General features: G+C 39.7%; 1 protein-coding gene and 1 long non-coding RNA gene across 3 annotated transcripts; one reads left to right on the top strand and one right to left on the bottom strand.

Moving 5' to 3' along the window:
- Positions 1-93: 93 nt before the first annotated feature.
- Positions 94-13,494, bottom strand: casd1 (CAS1 domain containing 1). 2 transcript variants are annotated; one of them, XM_034704137.1, is made up of 18 exons: positions 13,034-13,494; positions 10,679-10,775; positions 10,286-10,406; positions 9,149-9,193; positions 8,990-9,052; positions 8,815-8,859; positions 8,596-8,719; positions 7,947-8,161; positions 6,318-6,737; positions 5,943-6,032; positions 5,728-5,847; positions 5,354-5,510; positions 5,107-5,186; positions 4,738-4,839; positions 3,605-3,745; positions 3,204-3,281; positions 2,718-2,810; positions 94-2,427 (listed from the first exon to the last, which is right to left on the bottom strand). In XM_034704137.1, exons 1-18 carry the CDS (start codon positions 13,269-13,271, stop codon positions 2,164-2,166), a joined length of 2,493 nt encoding a protein of 830 aa, XP_034560028.1. In that variant the 5' UTR covers positions 13,272-13,494; the 3' UTR covers positions 94-2,163. The 2 variants fall into 2 exon arrangements, with proteins under 2 accessions (XP_034560028.1, XP_034560029.1); XM_034704138.1 differs by lacking the exon at positions 13,034-13,494 and adding an exon at positions 12,898-12,980.
- LOC117827556 lies at positions 12,537-16,918 on the top strand. The gene is made up of 3 exons (XR_004634236.1): positions 12,537-12,940; positions 13,146-13,282; positions 16,479-16,918. It is a non-coding gene; the product is annotated as an uncharacterized LOC117827556 (long non-coding RNA).
- Positions 16,919-16,932: the final 14 nt, after the last annotated feature.

A 16,932-nucleotide genomic window follows, 5' to 3' on the forward strand; every position in this document is an offset into this window, starting at 1 on the left:
TGTCCATTATTTATACATTCTATGGTTTCTTTATATCAAACATGAATCTGGTAACAACTAAGTGACATGTTCTACAAAAGACTCCGACTCAGCTCCTTTTATGAAGGTATTATTAACAATGTACAACAGAATAAAGGCATTTATAAATAATTTGGATACATTTCACATTTTAAGACATCACAAAAAGATTTACATGTAACATATTTCAAATAGGCCCTGCACACGGGTATAAATAGTTGTTGCTTTTACATGACCAAAAAGACTGAAGGCCTGAAACAATTACCAAATTCATAGCTGTAGAGCAGTACATGATAAGGAAAAGGAGCAGTGAACTTCCTTTCAACATGATGAAGCGTTGACTTGTTAGAGAAATTACTATTTTAATTGGCGCTTATGCAGTTTGAAAACATAAACAGCACATCATTGATTAAATGGCAGGGAAATTCGAAAACAAACTGTTCCGCATAAGAGGTAAACCATCCTCGGTGGACCCATGTTTTTTTTCTTTTCTTTTGAAATCAACATTAATGTGAAGAAACCCATTGTGGCTTCAATCTTTACAACCAAGTATGCAACACAAATTCATACAAAGTGCAGAAAGTATCTGCCCCAGTATTATATTAAACATTATATTCACTGCAAAGATGACAAAACTGCAGGTTTACAGTAAAAGTGCTAATCTCTCTTAGATGTCTGTGGGAATATAGAGGCACAATACACGTCGCCCATTTGTCAACTGACAAAATATACAATAGTTTCCTTGAAGCAACAGTAATGTTTCATCGGGACGGTCAGTGCATTCTTTATGTTGATGTGGCTCTCTGATGCAAAGTGGCAAACAGACAGAAGACTGTGATCCCAGGCTCATTAGGAGATGTGACAAAGTACATGTGAACAAGCCACTGAGAGAAGCGTTCAAAGGCATCACTTGTTCACTCACTCACTCACTCACTCACTCGTAGAATGAAGCTTCACCGGCTCTGTAATAAATGTTGCTGTTAGTCCTATTGTAGAGTAATGTGTGCAAGCAACGGCAAAGGAATATTAGAGGAATACAAAACACTGCCAAAGCGTTGCTGTATAAAATAAAGTCTTGCACTCTATTGTACAAATATACATTTACTATGAAGTGAGCAGACAGGAGTTGAACTGTAAAGGCTCAACCTCTGCAACGTGTCTCTGAGGCAGGTCATCATCTATGAGATGCTGGGATGGGTACAAAACTATGTTAATACTTCCTTCACAAACAGCAGTCATGAGCTCAAAGTACAAAAGAAAACAAAGCCAAAACAAAAGAAAGTGTATAAAATAGAAGCTTAATTTAAATCATTAAATACTGTACACATCACATAGAATCTCAGAGCTACAGCAGGTGGCCACAATACCTCTCAGCACAAGGCAAACATTTCTAAAATTACTGACAAAAATGAGCGAAAGTGTGTCAACGGGAAGCGAGTTGCACTCCAACTTAATTCCTGACAGTTTTTCTCACCCAAGCCCAGTTGTTGGTCCATATTTTGCATATTTAGATATCTAATCTTTTTAGAAAGTCACTGTAAATACTGTACAAAGTAACGTTTGTAATAAAATGCAGCACAATCTGAACGTTTCTTGTAGATATCTGAATATGTAGTGTATGGATCCACCTGAGTGAATCGCCTTTAGCTGCTACTGTCATGTGGACGGAGTGTGTGCCTAGTGATCCCTCCCAGAGTGGAGCAACAACAGGAAGTACTGTATGACACAAAATTAACTTCTTGTTAATGTGTTTGGCTAAAAAGAGGCAGAATTTCACACACCAAGCATGAGGTTTTGAAAGAAGAGGACCTCTTTGTTTAAAATCCAACATCCCCAAATGTTTTCTTTGCACTTCGTTTGAATCCACAGATTGTAAACTTTTTTTTCTCTTGAAACATGCCTTGTAAGGAGCAGCCTCACCCTTACTTGGGCATTTTTATTTTCTTCAGTGTACGACTTTCACAGCAGTCAAGAGATGAGAGTCCTGGCTCAGAGCTGGGCCGGCCTTAGACATTGTTCTTCCTCAAAACAACAGAGGATGTCTCCTTTAGCCACCAGTACATTAAAAACTGAGCCTGCTGCTCCAGGTTACAATCTGGTTCCAAACCTAGCATGGCCACCCCACCCTCCACCAAGAGGTACTCATCAGGGTGTGGGTTGGCTGCCTCTGGCCAGCAGCAAGAAAACCAGACTGCAGACCCCCATGGCCCCCAGCCTTTTTAACAGGGCCACGGTGTCTTTAGGGATGACCACCTGAGCCAGGTCGTTGGTGATGAGAGAGACCTCGTGAGCCACACACACAAAGATGAAGGTGCTGACCATGATGTTGAGTGAAGGGTTTCCTGGGATGAGGACTAGAATCCCCTTAGTGTCTGCAGCCAGCCAGATGTGGTACTGACAGATGAACAGCTGGGGGAGACAAAACACAACACATTTGGTAGCTCCTTTCAAAGGGAATCAGCACACGTCAAAGACAGAGATGCACATATCATTCCTAGCTTTTCAAAATCAATATTTGTAGTTGTCTTCTTAATCCAGGTAGCTAACTACTGTTTTCTCAACATTGTATTATCTCATCATAGGATTAACTGATTGTTCTTTGTCCAAGATACCGTTTTCAAAACACCTTTTTAAAGAAAATCATATAAATTCCTCAACGAGAGAACCTTTGTTCTGAGTCAACAAACAGGTCTGCTCACCTCCAAGGAGATCTTTCCAAACCAGGCAAAGAATGAGCTATAAATAGAGCGGGCATAACCAGGAATATTCCTGATGAGAATGAAGGCCAAAATCTGTGGAGAGTGAAGACATTGTCAAAAAGTCTACGTAAGGAAAAGTGATACAAGTAGAGAAAAGAAGGCAATCCTGGTCAGGGAAAGGAAACGTAATTATCTTGTTAATGATGGGAACTATTTCCTGTTTCAAAAGGTTTCCAAAACGAGATTAACTCTGCCTGATAACTCCCTCATCACAGAGGTAACGCCCTTGTTGTTGCACAACTTATACTGTCATGTAATTTGTATCAGGATGTGTGAAAGCAAACCAGTTATGCTCTAAACTTTTGTGCTGATTCCACATTTACGCTAACCCCCCCGAAGTTCTGGACTTTAGGAAAACTTGTCAGTTGTACAAATACAGGAAAATAAAAGAAAGGCAGAGACACAGTAAGAAAATGAAAATTGTACCTGGACCACAGAAATGTAAGGATGCATCTCGTTGCATTCCGTTTTGGTTTTGCAGCCGCTCGCCCATATTGAGTAAGTCTGACGTGATCAGGGACAAAAGAGAAGTAAGGTAACAGGATTTAGTCTTCAGTTGTGGTGAAACAAAAGGAGGATGTTGACTGAGCTTTGTGAGGTTCCCTCCTTAAGATTAAACAAGATATTTATTTAACTAGAAGGTTTTATCTTCTAGCTCTGGCTCTGCCAGTGAAACCAGTCTATCCTGAGCTGCTGGAATTTATTAGTTTCATAGTTATGTTAAAAGAAAATGACCTTAAAGATATGCAACAATAGTTTTGCATAAAATAAATCAAACGTCTACAAACTGGTACTGGCATGTGTAACAAAAGTCTGAGGAGTCTTACAATGAAGAAGACGACTGACAGAAAGAGGAGCAGGTTGGAGACCTTGGCAGGGAAGAGGGCCTCTCCCTTCCCCTCAGACAACACCTGGCACTTCTGCAGCACCAGATAGATGAAGGCAAACAACATGCCGTGTATCACCGCCTGCAAAAGGAACATTCAACGACATTAAAACTATTTAACAAAGTTTTAACACTTTGCCCAACTTTCAAAAGCTTCAGAGTAGGGATGCACAAAATTAATCGATTATTGATTATTTGATTGTTAAGACATGACTCGAAACATGCATTTTTGTTTTCAATTTTCTGTTACATTGAAGAAACATCATGTGGTCTCATATTACATTCAGCTATCAAGGAGGTGTTTTAAGTTTAAAGCATGTTTCGATGTGATTCAGCTGGTTAAAGGTGTTGTGCACAGCGGAGACGCTCAGCTGGCGGCTGCGGTTGTGCGTCTCGTCTCCATGTGCGATTTTTAAAAGAAGATCAATGCGCAACTGCTGCCAACAATGACACGGGCACGAAAGTTGACAACTTTAAACAGGATATTTCCCCACCTTTGGATACAAAGCCAACAGACTCGTGGAAATTGCTAATACGCTATGCTTGCAGAGCAGCAACATCAGAGTCGTCTGGGCTATTCTGCAGCTGGACTGATTATGACCCGGTTGCGCTCCCAGCAGACACCTGATCGAATACACGTTTATTTTTCTCAATAAAAACGAGTAGACAGAAAACTGGACACTGTGAGTTTTAAGTACTTTTCTGTTTGTATTATGACCCTTCACATTATAAGACTATGTCTGGGGAGAATATTTTTATGAGCCTGATCATTGATAATTAGTGTTAAACATGTAACTGTATTCAATACCGTCAGTTATATAGATTTTTTTGCTGTAGAAAATATATTTTTTGGGGAAAAAACGTATTTGGCCTTGTTTTTCACACAAGAATAATATTTTTTTTATTATTGATAAATCGATAATTGATCGTTAACATTTCCAAAAATCGATCATGGAAAAAATACTTAAAATGTACATCCCTACTTCAGATCTTCACGGCTAAGTGTCAGGGTTCAAAGAAAGTGCTCATGCAAAGATGGATTCCTGCAACTGAGGCGCAACACATTTGACTCACAAATCGGTCCAGCTTCCACCTGAACCACCACTCGTGGATGCTCCCGTTCAGCTCAAAGAGCGTGGAGATGGGCCATACAGAGAAGACACCCTCGAAGAGACCCTGAAGTCACAAGGGAAAAACAATAATGTTGAATTAGCAAGGATTAAAACTAGAGATTTGATCAAAATCTATGACAGCGTAGTTCAAACAATCTGGAGGACTGGCATATCAGGAGGTTTACAAGCATTTTACATTGTGTAAAGTCATATACACTGACATGAAACCATTGAAAACTCTCACATGAAATTTCTCACATTGAATTACATAATGCTTGCAATTTAAATTTTGACTTTGACTGCCAGATTAAAATCATTTCCATTCACCCACCTGGGAAAAAGCAAAGACGCAGATGAACAACATAAGACCCAGCAACTTTGCCAAGATACCGAGGTGCCAAATGCCGCTATCTGTTCAGACAATGAAACAGTCGTTAGAGAAACTGTGAGTGTTCTGCAAACATTTAAGACAAATATCACATGTCCTGTATGGAACTACATATGTCGGCTGACTCAAAGTGAGTGAAACAATAGAGGAACAGTATTTCTAATTTCCATCAGCTGCCATCAACACCTACTGTTTGCCTTCTTTTGAAGGATCTGCGGCCACATGGCCAGTGTGGAGTAGATGACCACAAACCAGAAGGTGACCAGTGGAACAAAGTAGTAGAACTGGTAGGGTCTGTCCATAACAACACACAAAACCAGGACCAGGAAGTTTAGACGAAAAAGTACCTGCAGAGGCGTGATTAAGAAAAAACACACACAGATTAATCACATCAGAATCACATAACAGAAAAGTTAAAGCCAAGCAATAATGTTCATGTTATCTATATTATGATGGTTTTAATGCTCAAGTTTGAATACACAATAGCAGTAAAGTCACTTTTTGATGACACAATAATGAGCCATTGCAAGGTCCTGGTCAAAGGGTAACTTTCTGTTTCCTCACCTGGCAAACTCTATAGAGTCCAAAGTCTCCTTTGAGCCAGAAAAAAGAAAAGTGTCCATAACCGGTCTGAAAGAGATACGCTGCCACCAGCACACGCACATGCATGTAAACTGGAATGAACTGAAATACAGAAATAATTCATGTCTTTAAATATCAATATTCACCACAAGTGAGCAGATGGAGTGAACGTGTCGATATCAATATTTCAGACTCACAGCACTGGCTCCAGATATGTGATAGATAAGGATCACTAACTGCATCCAGCCTTTCCACTCATCTGTTTGCTCTCGGTTGAGTAATTTGGTCTGTGTAGAAGACAGAGAGAAAAATGTGCTTCATTGTAATAAAGACATTCATTTAGAAACTGTGATTAAGCTAGGACTAGCACAATCATACAAATGCCTGTTTGCACTCGGGGGAATCAAAACCTAAGGGAGCCAATCACAACATATGAAACAGGTAGACTCTTATGCAGCCATCATCAAAACTAGCAGAAGCTCACCTTTCACTTGACCGTCATACTCAAGAAAACCTACATTCATTCATTCTAACAAGCTGAAAAAATATACATACACTGAACCACATCCCACCTCTTTGCTGTTCTCATTGTAGAACACCCCCAGGACAAATATATAGATGAGAGGGATGAAGAACGTAGAGTGTGTGTAGAACTTCTGCTCTTTCATGAACACATCAGCTCTGTCACACAGGTAAAAATAACCCATGATGATGCCCATCCTGCAGATGGCCAGGACGGGCGCTTTTGGGCCCAGGGGTGCAGCTGCAGTCACCGGCTTCTTCTCCTCCAGGCTCTCCACATCCGGGGGCACAGGTCGGCGGTGACGGTTGTTGCCAAGGACGTGCAGGACCAGGAAGAGCACGGCACAGCCCAGGAAGAAACATGCTGACAGCTTCTGGAGGAGGTTTGGAGGTGGTAGGGTCTGGCAGCAGGAGCCGTCTATGGGCCTCAGTATTTTGTTGCACACAGAGTTCATGAGGACCATGGCTCCCTGACAAGAGGATCACACAGGGTGGTTTAGAAGATGTTAGTAATGATCAAAAGTTGAAAGGGAATTCCAGTATTCTTCACTTTCGGCCTCATTTTCACATAGTTTGGGGACTACATGACCAAGCGAAAGGGAGTGTTCGGGGCAAATGTTCCAACTAAAAGTATGTCCTTTAAAAAGGCTTGTTTTTGATACTGTCGTGTTCAGATTGCAATTAAAACTGTCTGACAACATTTCAGGCATGATAACACAGAAATTATCCTTTTGTTAATAAAGAGTAAGACCTAGAGCTCTCTTTTCAAAGCCACCAGACTCCATCAGCATTTACTTTGCAGAACATGGGAGTTGCTGTTCTACCACTGTCTCTCACAGTTGTTAAGCACAGTTTCTGTTTCTGGTCTGCAGACATACTAGCAGGCCAGAAACATCAGCGCTATCTCGCCAGTCTGTTGGTTTTATATCCAAATATGTTAAGTTCTACACCCTTTGAACTCAATCATGCTTTAAATCACCTCCCTGATAGCTGAATGTCACATAAGACCATGTGTCTATCCATCTCATCACTATCACCTCTCTCTCTCTTATTCTCTTCTATCCCTCTTTCCAGATGGCTGGTAAACATGAGTCTGGTCCTGCTCGAGGTTTCTGCCTGTTAAAGGAAATTTGTCCTTGCCGCTGTAACTAGCTAAATGCTGCAAAGTTCTCTGCTCATGGTGGATTAAGATGAGATCAGACTGAGTCCTGTCAGTTAGAGGGGACTGTCTTGAGGTTGGGTCTTGGGGGTTGGTATGTTTGTAAAAGCATTGTGAGATAACGTTTGTTGTGATTTGGCGCTATACAAGTACAGATTTATTGATTGATTGATACTTGATTTATTGTTACATCCCAGGTAGGGATCCTTTCCAGAAGAGTTGTCCAATACTTAAAATAACAAACTCGTCCTGACAGTAGCAAACAGAGGCCTTTTCAGTGGACTTAGATACTACTTAGATACCCCAAAAGGATTACACTAAACCCATTAGAGCTATGTGGTAGCTGCTAGCAGAAGATTCTACCCAAATAGGTCCTTAACATTTTAAAACGGTTGGGACCTACAAATTATTAATACACAAAAGAGACAAAAAAAAGTAATGACAATAGTGAAGCCTAACCTTTCCAAAGAACAATCTAATGACCAAAAAATAACCTAAAATGAACAGAAGTCCTGCCTACCACATTCATGGTGCTCGCAGGTAGGTGCAAGCCATCGTCTGATTTGGTGATGGTTTCCAGAGCAGCCTGACGGGACGCGGCAAACAGCTTGACCCGGGACCTGCCGTTGCGCTTGCTGCCGTTGAACACATCGACCGCTGCTTCGTTGTAAAACTCGAGCTGCTGATTGGTGATCATTTTCCTGTTGTCACTCAACACCTCCTCATTCACAGGGTCTACAGGACACAAGTGTCGAGGTGTGATATAGTTTTAATAGTCTGAGTGATGTTGATGCTTTGTTAAAAAAAAAACTACTTAAATATTCTGAATAATATCAACAGCTCAGCACCTACAATACCTGCTTAAAAACAATGCATCAAAGTTTAGCTTCCATAAAGGTAAATAGATGATAATGTAGCATACTGTAGATGACAGCAAGAAACCAAAAAATATATATATATATATATACTACTGTAATTATAACTCATGTTTGATGATGTGAATTCACTTGGAATGTGTGAACACTTAGTGAGAAATGCTTTGAAGGATCAAAGTTGTGTAAATGTTAATCCCTTATGACATGAAAGCAGTAATCACATGAGAGGTTAATCACTCTGGAGGAGGGAGCAGGCTGTGATACTTCACATTACAAGCATGAAGCTGAACTCACCTTGTAGGACCCAGTAGACCTCTCCGTGCTCAGCCAGCTTCTCCAGGGGCGCGGCCATGGCTGTCAGGTTGACTTTGTACTGCTGCAGGGCCTCGCTGCTGCCCATGTGGAACTTGATAGACCACTGCAGTAAACAGATTCATGGATAATATTAACCACCTTGTTTTTGCCTTTCAGAATATGTGAAAATATAGATAAACAGTCAGTAGTAGAGCTTACTGTGGCAGCTCCAATGACCAACACATCTGGCTTTGCTGAAGCTTCCTGCAGCAAAGGAGAAAAGTTGGATTTAGGACAAACAAGTCCTTTCCTTAAACACATGACAATGTCAGATTTATGCAACACCCTTGCTAAACAAAGCTCTCCTCTAACAGAACTCAGCATCTTTACTCACATGTGTCCACGCTATCAAACGCTCTTTCATGGAGTTATTTGCCTCTGGATACCACAGGAAGTCCTGCAGACAGAAGAAATGTTTTTTCAAATGTTTTATCTCTTATCAGTTTTATCAAGCTGAGAATGAGAGATAAAAACACATCCAGAAATAGCTTACCACATAAACAGAGGAAGTAGTGTCTTCAAAGGAAATGTCCTCGTGCTTCAGATATAACGAACATGGGGACAGACAGAGAGAAAGCCTGTTAGGCAGAAAGTGTTCTTCTTTTTCCCTTCTTCAGATTCAGCCAAAAATAGTTACAACTGCTGCATAATTTCAATGCATTTCAGCACTGCATTTTTTTCATGACATAACATTGTGCTAACCCTATTACATTGTTTTTAACAGAAAATATTCTCAATACTAACTGTTTTAGGGAATATGAATATATAGTCAGAAACAAAGGCCATCTATGAGTGTTGTCACCAAAAAATAAGGGAAGTGTTTCAATTTTTGTCCAAGCAGAAAATGTTCAAGGCAAATCCTCAACAAGTTACAACCAAGCATGCCGGATACGGCCCTGGTGGTGAGGCTTTCAGCAGTGTGACTGCCCCCTGGTGGCTGGCTGCAGTGTAGGTCAAAAAATCCGTCTCCCCATTCATTTGAATGGGGGAGCAGTCAAACTTTAAAAAATAAATACACGTCGTACGAATGTTTCTCACATCCGTATGCTGTGGTTATATGTAGTTAGTATTTGACTGTTTTGTGCTCAAGGCCTCTTTTTTCTGAAAAGTTTGTTTTTCGTTAGTTATTAGAGTTTAAAAAACGGGGTTTTACTTCCGGGTTTCCTTTGATTCACAGCCGCCGTAGAACGAAACTTCAAAGGGCACACAGCGTCTTGTGACATTACGCTGTAGGGTGGAGCTTATTACAGTGGCTTCACAGGCTCTGGCTGCACAATGGCTGCGCCCGGGAGAGGAATTTTTTGGCTTCAGAACTGTACAACGGGAAGAGGCGGAGCAACGCTGTCCATTTTTATTTACAGTCTATGGTTACAACCAACTGGACTGGATATGATGTGATGGACTTATTTCAAGTGAGAAAGATAGATACATTTTATTTAGGTCTTGTTTAAATTAGATACATTTGGTTCAAAGACAGGACAAAAGATTGCAGGGTAGAGAGAAGGAATGTCTGACAATGACTGCACTTAATAATTCCCCTGACTGCCTCACGCCTGTAGATCCTTTGGGTGTGCTGAAAGTTTTCCCAAGACAAACCATGGCTTAGCGTGTTGCTATTCCTCATTTATACCTTGGTTCCATCTTCTCTTCGTTCTGGATCAATAAGTTTGATGTAGGAGTAAAATAGCTGCCTAATTCTTGAATCACCGACAAAGACCACCCGCTTTTGGGCTAGACAGGTTTTGGCTTCACTGTAAGACAAAAATGATGGAGAGAAATCTGAAACCTGTGAATCTACATAGCAGCAGATAGCAATCATTCCTGTGTTGGGTGGTCAGATCTTTTTAATCATAGCCTGTAAATAGGAGTGCTTCTTCTCAACTGGTCTTTCAGCTCACAAATTACCAATCCACCCTTCCACACACACACACACTCATACACACCTAAACACACAGCTAAACACACATGAATCTTTGTCTCAAATATACAATACATACAGTAACCTTGCATAGCTGTGACTCACGTGCTTTTGTATTTGTGCATCATGCAGCCATACGGCTGCCATACGTTCTCCCCCAAGTAGCGTCCTCTGGACAGCAGCCATTCACAGGAGTCTCCACCTGAGGGCAAGATACAGAGAGATCCTGCCAGTAAGACCAGAAAAAACACTGCCCTGCCTAGCCTTTCAGTCATAGGTCCTCTGTGACTATTACTGAAACCTGCTGTCTCAATAGTACCCTGGCCTTTCACTCAGTGCATTCAAAGGACTTGTGTACAATACAGGGCTCTGCTGGGGGCCACAGTACAAAATGAAGCCATCAGCAATGTAGCTCAACCATAAATCTCTCCAGCTATTCATTTGTGTCCAAGATGAATGGAGCCATCTGCAACTGAATAAATCTATAGTAACTGGGGAGCATGAGGGGTCTGCAGGCTGGCGAGAGATGTGGGCATTTAGTGTCACTGCCAGCCAAAGCAGCTGCTCGCAGTGTGCACACAGAGGTCTCTGGTTCCCACCCACTTTCACGGACCATGTCCACTATGTGCAGCCCAGCTGGAAGGTGGATGTATGCCATGCAAAAATGTCTTTGTAGTCCCACTCTGTCAGATTATATTAACACATAAAAACGAATAAATGAATGATTGTAAACAAAGCCAAATCAAGCAAAAATAAAATTACTCAACTCACCTCACCAGTAATTAACAAATATAACAAGCTTTTGATCAACAATGTTGTATTCATAAACAAATACTATTGTTCCTTCTCGGTGAAATTAAGTTATGACATTTAATCTGAGAGGCTGGGCGAAGTCATGGTCCTGTAATGAATTAGTGTCCACTTAATTTGGAAATAGATCAATTATGGTATGAAGTGACTGTTAATTTACAAAGCTCAAGCGATGATATTTTAACACTTACACATCACATTATGTCATGGTGACTTGGTCATTAGTTCATGGAGAGCAAAAGGAATTAAGTATATTCCTCAATTCGAAGAGGAATAAACAAAGAATTGTGCATTTCTTAATGAGTAAAAACGCATGAATAAAGTGTAACATTTGTACCCTTATACTCAGTGGTGGACAAAGTAAACAGCTTCATTACTTAAGTCAAAGTATAGATACTCCAGGTCAAATATTACTCCAATACAAGTTAAAGTTGCTCTGTCAAACTATTACTTAAGTTAAAGTACTGAAGCACTTGCTTTTAAAAATACTTAAGTATTCAAAGTACTTTTTTAGAAAATCTCAAAACTTTGTATTTTCACAACACATGAGTGCAGTCAAGAATACATAGGAGTACATTCTGTTACATTATGTTTATTTAGAAAACATGACTTGAAATCTCTAAAAACTATACCATGGAATAAAAACAGAAACTAAGTTAATCCAAGCACAGACAACTTGTGTTGAGAGTAACTTAGTTTTGAAATGTTCATCTGTAATGAAACAAATGTACACCTCTAAATGAACTGCCTGATCTGAGTGAAATTTGCTCAATGTTTGCTCAACATTTGTGTCCCTGGAGATGCAAGATATACAAGTATGGCTAAACCACTGAGACAAACAGAGCTACACAAACACATTTTACTGTCTAGTAGGGATCAGATTTCAGAAAAGTTCATGATTCAAAATTCAAAATTCATGAGCTGACTTCAAAGCAAAAGTAGTGAGTAACTAAAAGCATTGATAGAAATGTAGTGGAGTAAAAAAAATACAATGATTGTCTTCTGGATGTAGTGGAGTAAAAGTAATAAGTTCCACCCAAAAAATAATACTTAAGTAAAGTACAGATACTTAAAAATGTACTTAAGTACAGTACTCAAGTACATGTAGTTTGTTACTGTCCACCACTGAACATTTGTACCCTTATACTAAAGTGTTACCCAGATGACTAATGAAAACTTGTAAACGAGCAAGGACAGGAATGAGAGTGCTACAACACTCGTTCAATACACCAATAGAGTCAGAGCTCGTTAATCACTAGGAAAAGATTTGACAAGCTAACATGATATCAATGTTATAGTTTATACTGTCGTCTTAATACTGTAAATTATTAGCTACATCAGCCTGCATGCGGTAGTGACCGAGCGTGTCCTGACAGCAGCATGTAAACACTGCTAAACGCACTGTTAGCTTCATGTAGCTAGCCAGTCACCCAACTTAACGAAACTAAAGGCAGCCTGCTATATACACAATCATATATCTGCACTGTCAAATATGTGCAAGCTCTATGTCTTACCAGTTTAGAGCAAATCTGCATATAGCACTACACCAGCCCGCAGGTTAGTCCTCAGACACACGAACAGCTTGCTAGTTGTCATTATGCTAAAGTGTTTCTCTGGCAGCATAGCTTGAATAAATGAAAAAACACTCACCGCCATAATACCGAGAAGCCGTGTGGAACACAAGGAGCAGAATGACGACCAACACCGATATCAATTTGGCATTTTTAATGGTGAAATGTTGATTTATTTCTCGTTTGCCCAGGCTATAGGCCAGGACCGCCATCTTTGCTCCTCCATGACAACAAGCACCTGTGAAGCTCTGTGGCGGCGCAGCTCCGTCTGCACCATCTGCCTGGCCAGCCTCATGCAACACCGCCTCCTTCTCCATCTCTAAAGCAGGTGCAGATTTACACAATATTTAATGTCTCAAGGCTTGAAAAGTTCACCTAAATTTAAACAGCCAGAGCAAAGTTATCCAAGGGTCATATCGCGGAGAACAGGGAAGTTCCGTGACTGCAAACAAACTTCGACAAATGACACCTGAACAGGAAGGTCGGCTCTGTGCTGTTTTTACAGGAGTGTTGTAAAGACACCTGACAACAATGTATTGATAGAACTTAGCCCAGCAAGACGGCAGTAGAATGTAGTTTAGCTTGTATTGACATAAGCTGATGATTAGGTGCGGCTTGTGTGTTTAAATAGCGAACAGAGCTGAATAGAGCTTTTAGGAGTTCACTTACGGAGGTGTAGTTCTGTTTTAGTACTATTAAAAATCAATTAGTATTTTTATGAACAAATAACTTTATCTTTTTTTTTTAAACATATTTTTTTTATTGCTACAGGACATTCAAACATTATTAACTTTACAGACAAAAACAAACGAACAAATTACAACACTATGGCAGTTCTGAAAAAATAAACAGAAAGACAACCCAACAATAATGAAGTTAGTCAATCAAAACTTCACTTTAAGTGATGGGCTCTAACAGTGGCAGCAGATTAAGAGTTTTATAATGTGTATGACTTATCTCTAGATTTACTTTCAGCTTAGTGGGGTATCAAGCTTGTCTCTAATGTAGTCTACAAAAGGTTTCCATGTTCTCAAAAACTTATCAGAGGAGTAATGAATTGTGAATCTCAGTTTTTCAAGTTTAAGTTGCTGCACCACATCTCTCAGCCAATGAGTCCAGCTCGGGGAATGAGAGGATTTCCACTGAAGCAGGATCAGCCTCCGAGCTAACAAAGTTACAAATTTTGTTATTCTGAGATGAGTTCCTGTCAGGTTCTTATTTTTATCTACGACTATCCCTAAGGTAGTGATCAGAGGATCAGGTTGGACTACCTGATTAAAAACATCGGACAGTGTTTGGCAGATGGAGCTCCAACAAGCAGACAAATTTGGACAATGCCAGAATGAATCTGCTAAGGAGGCAGGCGAGAGTAATAACTTATAACTGATAAATAACTTAATCTTTGAACAAAGAGTTGCAGTTCCTTTCCGCCATGAAGAGCCAACAAAGAATATTTAAACAGCTGTTAACATTACTTTTATGTAAACACAATGAATTTTGATTATCATGACATAAAATCATTACCTACTGAAACGCCACACCCTATCTACTGTCACATTCACCTTATACTCCACACAACTATGCTTGAATAGATACACCTGGATGGGACAGGAAAACCGTCCTTCCCCTCAATTACTACAACTCAAAAAAGTTTGGACGCTGTGTTAACTGTTCATAATAACACACTTTAATGGTTGGCGAATGATTTAAATCATATATTTAATTGAAAATAGTGCAATGACTCTAAATCAAATGTTGAAACTGTAAAACTGTATTGTTTTATGAAAAAGTATAAGCTGATTTTGAATTTGTTGACATCAACACGTTTCATAAAAGTTGGGACAGGAACTATAAAAAAAATTTTTTTAATCATAATGCAAAAAAATCAACTGGAGGAACATCTCCCTACTAATTAAGTTAATTTGCAACAGGTCAGTTACTCGGTATAGAAAGTGCATTCCAGAGAGGCCCAGTCTCCCAGAAGTAAAGATGGGAAGAGGTTGAGCACTCTTTTAGAGACTGCATTAGAAAATAATTAAACTTTGTCAGCTCAAGTTTTCTCAGTGTAAAATTGCAAAGAATTTCATTACCTGCACTACAAAATCCCATGAAAAGATCAAGATAATAGAAAATCTGAAAAAATCTCTATACAAGCAAGACATGGCCAAAAAACAAATCAGGAATGCTGTGATCCTCAGGCCCTCAGGTTGCACTGCATTAAAAACAGATATGACTCTTGTGAAAATTCATGCATGGGCTTAAAGGTCCAGTGTGTAATATTTACAGGTAGGGGGTGCAGTATTTGAAGGTGCAGTGTGTAGTGTTTAATGCCACACGGTGTAGTATTTAAATGATAACACACTGCACCTTTAAATACTACACACTGTACCTTTAAATACTACATACTGCACCTCTAAATACTACACACTGTACCTTTAAATACTACACACTGTACCTTTAAATACTACATACTGCACCTCTAAATACTACACACTGTACCTTTAAATCACTTTCTGAGAACACAGTTCATCATTGCATCCCCAGGTGCAGGTTAAAACCATTCAAAGAGGAAACCAACATGATCCTGAATTTCAATCAGCAGGTTTGGGTTGATTGTTTGGCAAAGACTAATGTATCTGCAGGTTGGTGTGGTTGTTGCTTGCTTTAAACTAATTCATACTTTTTAGCAGTGCTAGATTACAAATAAAAATCATTTTATAACTCTTCAAAGACAGTCTTCTCTTGGATCAACTTACTTCCCTTATGAGGGGTACTTTGAGCCTAGAGGAGAGGGCAGTTGAGCCACGAGGGGGTAAATTGTGCCCCCCGTTATATTAAAGTAAAACTTAACATTTTGACCTCATACTGCTGTATTAAAGTAAGACAATTTCGAGACATCTGTACAGTTTTATGTAAAGATTAAGTTTACAACTTCCAGTTTTCTTTAACAGGGTCTATTTAAAAAATGAACAAATGGACTAATTCTAAAATTGTACTTAAAGATATACTTTATGAATCAAAAGCATTTATCCTTTAATAAGGCCTTTGGAAAAATGATGAAACTGGAAACGTGAACATTTTAGAGTGAAATCAAATTACACTCTCCATAACGAGGCCACTACTCTACATTCCACGTGTCAAAGCTGCAGGGGAATATGAACTTCTGGTCCCTTGTGCCTGTTCCACATAGCTTTTGTGGCATGGGTAGTTTCTTAAGAACATCACCTCTAGGGATGAGCCCTTTCTTGTTGCCTTTGAATGAGGAGGTAGGCTTTCAGTTCAAAGCAAGTTGAACCACTTGCTCAAATTACCCCATCCCAGCCATTGTGATAAATCTGTCATCCAGCAGTTTACAGCTAGCATTACACTTTTATTATTGTATACTTAGTCATATTGTAACTTACTAAAGCACGAACACATGAGTGAGTGTTTTTTTTTTTTTCAAACTTGCCTTTAATTGTTCAGGGACATAAACCATGCCTCCTTGAACATGAACTTATCCCATGTTCTTCTCTCCATCACAGGGTGAGTGACATTTTGAACAGTGTGATCACATGACCAACTGGCTGCCTTAAAACAAGGGAAGGCTCGACTTCTCCACAGGCTCAAATCAGCTGGCTCTTCTGTGTCTCTGTCACCCTGCATGTAAATCGAAGAGTACAGATAGGTATTTCTCTTGTAATCATGTATTTTTAAGTTAATCTTCGACCAAAACTCTGGGAATCATTGCTGTCAGAAACACACAGATGAGAGGAAAATATTGCTCTCTGTAATGAAGGACTTTTATATAGCTTGAGATGTGAAGTGAACGTATCTCCCAGTTGTGCTTTCCCCTGTAAGGACCTTTTAGTGGCGCCCCCTGTAGGCAAAGTGGTATGTCTTTTCTGTTTTTTTCCAGTACATTTGTAAGAAGTGTTTTCTGAAAAGTCAAAACAAAATAAAAAAAACAAATAATCCCCCTGTCTTTCTGCTGTCAGT

This window comes from Notolabrus celidotus, chromosome 16 (genome assembly GCF_009762535.1).
Source record: "Notolabrus celidotus isolate fNotCel1 chromosome 16, fNotCel1.pri, whole genome shotgun sequence".
NCBI lineage: Eukaryota > Metazoa > Chordata > Actinopteri > Labriformes > Labridae > Notolabrus > Notolabrus celidotus.

What these genes read in the sequence shown, in the direction of transcription:
- casd1 (XM_034704137.1), bottom strand. Translation starts at nt 13,271, where the DNA reads ATGGAGAAGGAGGCGGTGTTGCATGAGGCTGGCCAGGCAGATGGTGCA. An exon ending in GTTTGATAGCGTGGACACAT is followed by an intron (nt 8,860 to 8,989) that starts GTGAGTAAAGAT and finishes CCTTTGCTGCAG; the next exon opens with GAAGCTTCAGCAAAGCCAGA. An exon ending in TTGGAAAGATCTCCTTGGAG is followed by an intron (nt 2,428 to 2,717) that starts GTGAGCAGACCT and finishes TGTCTCCCCCAG; the next exon opens with CTGTTCATCTGTCAGTACCA.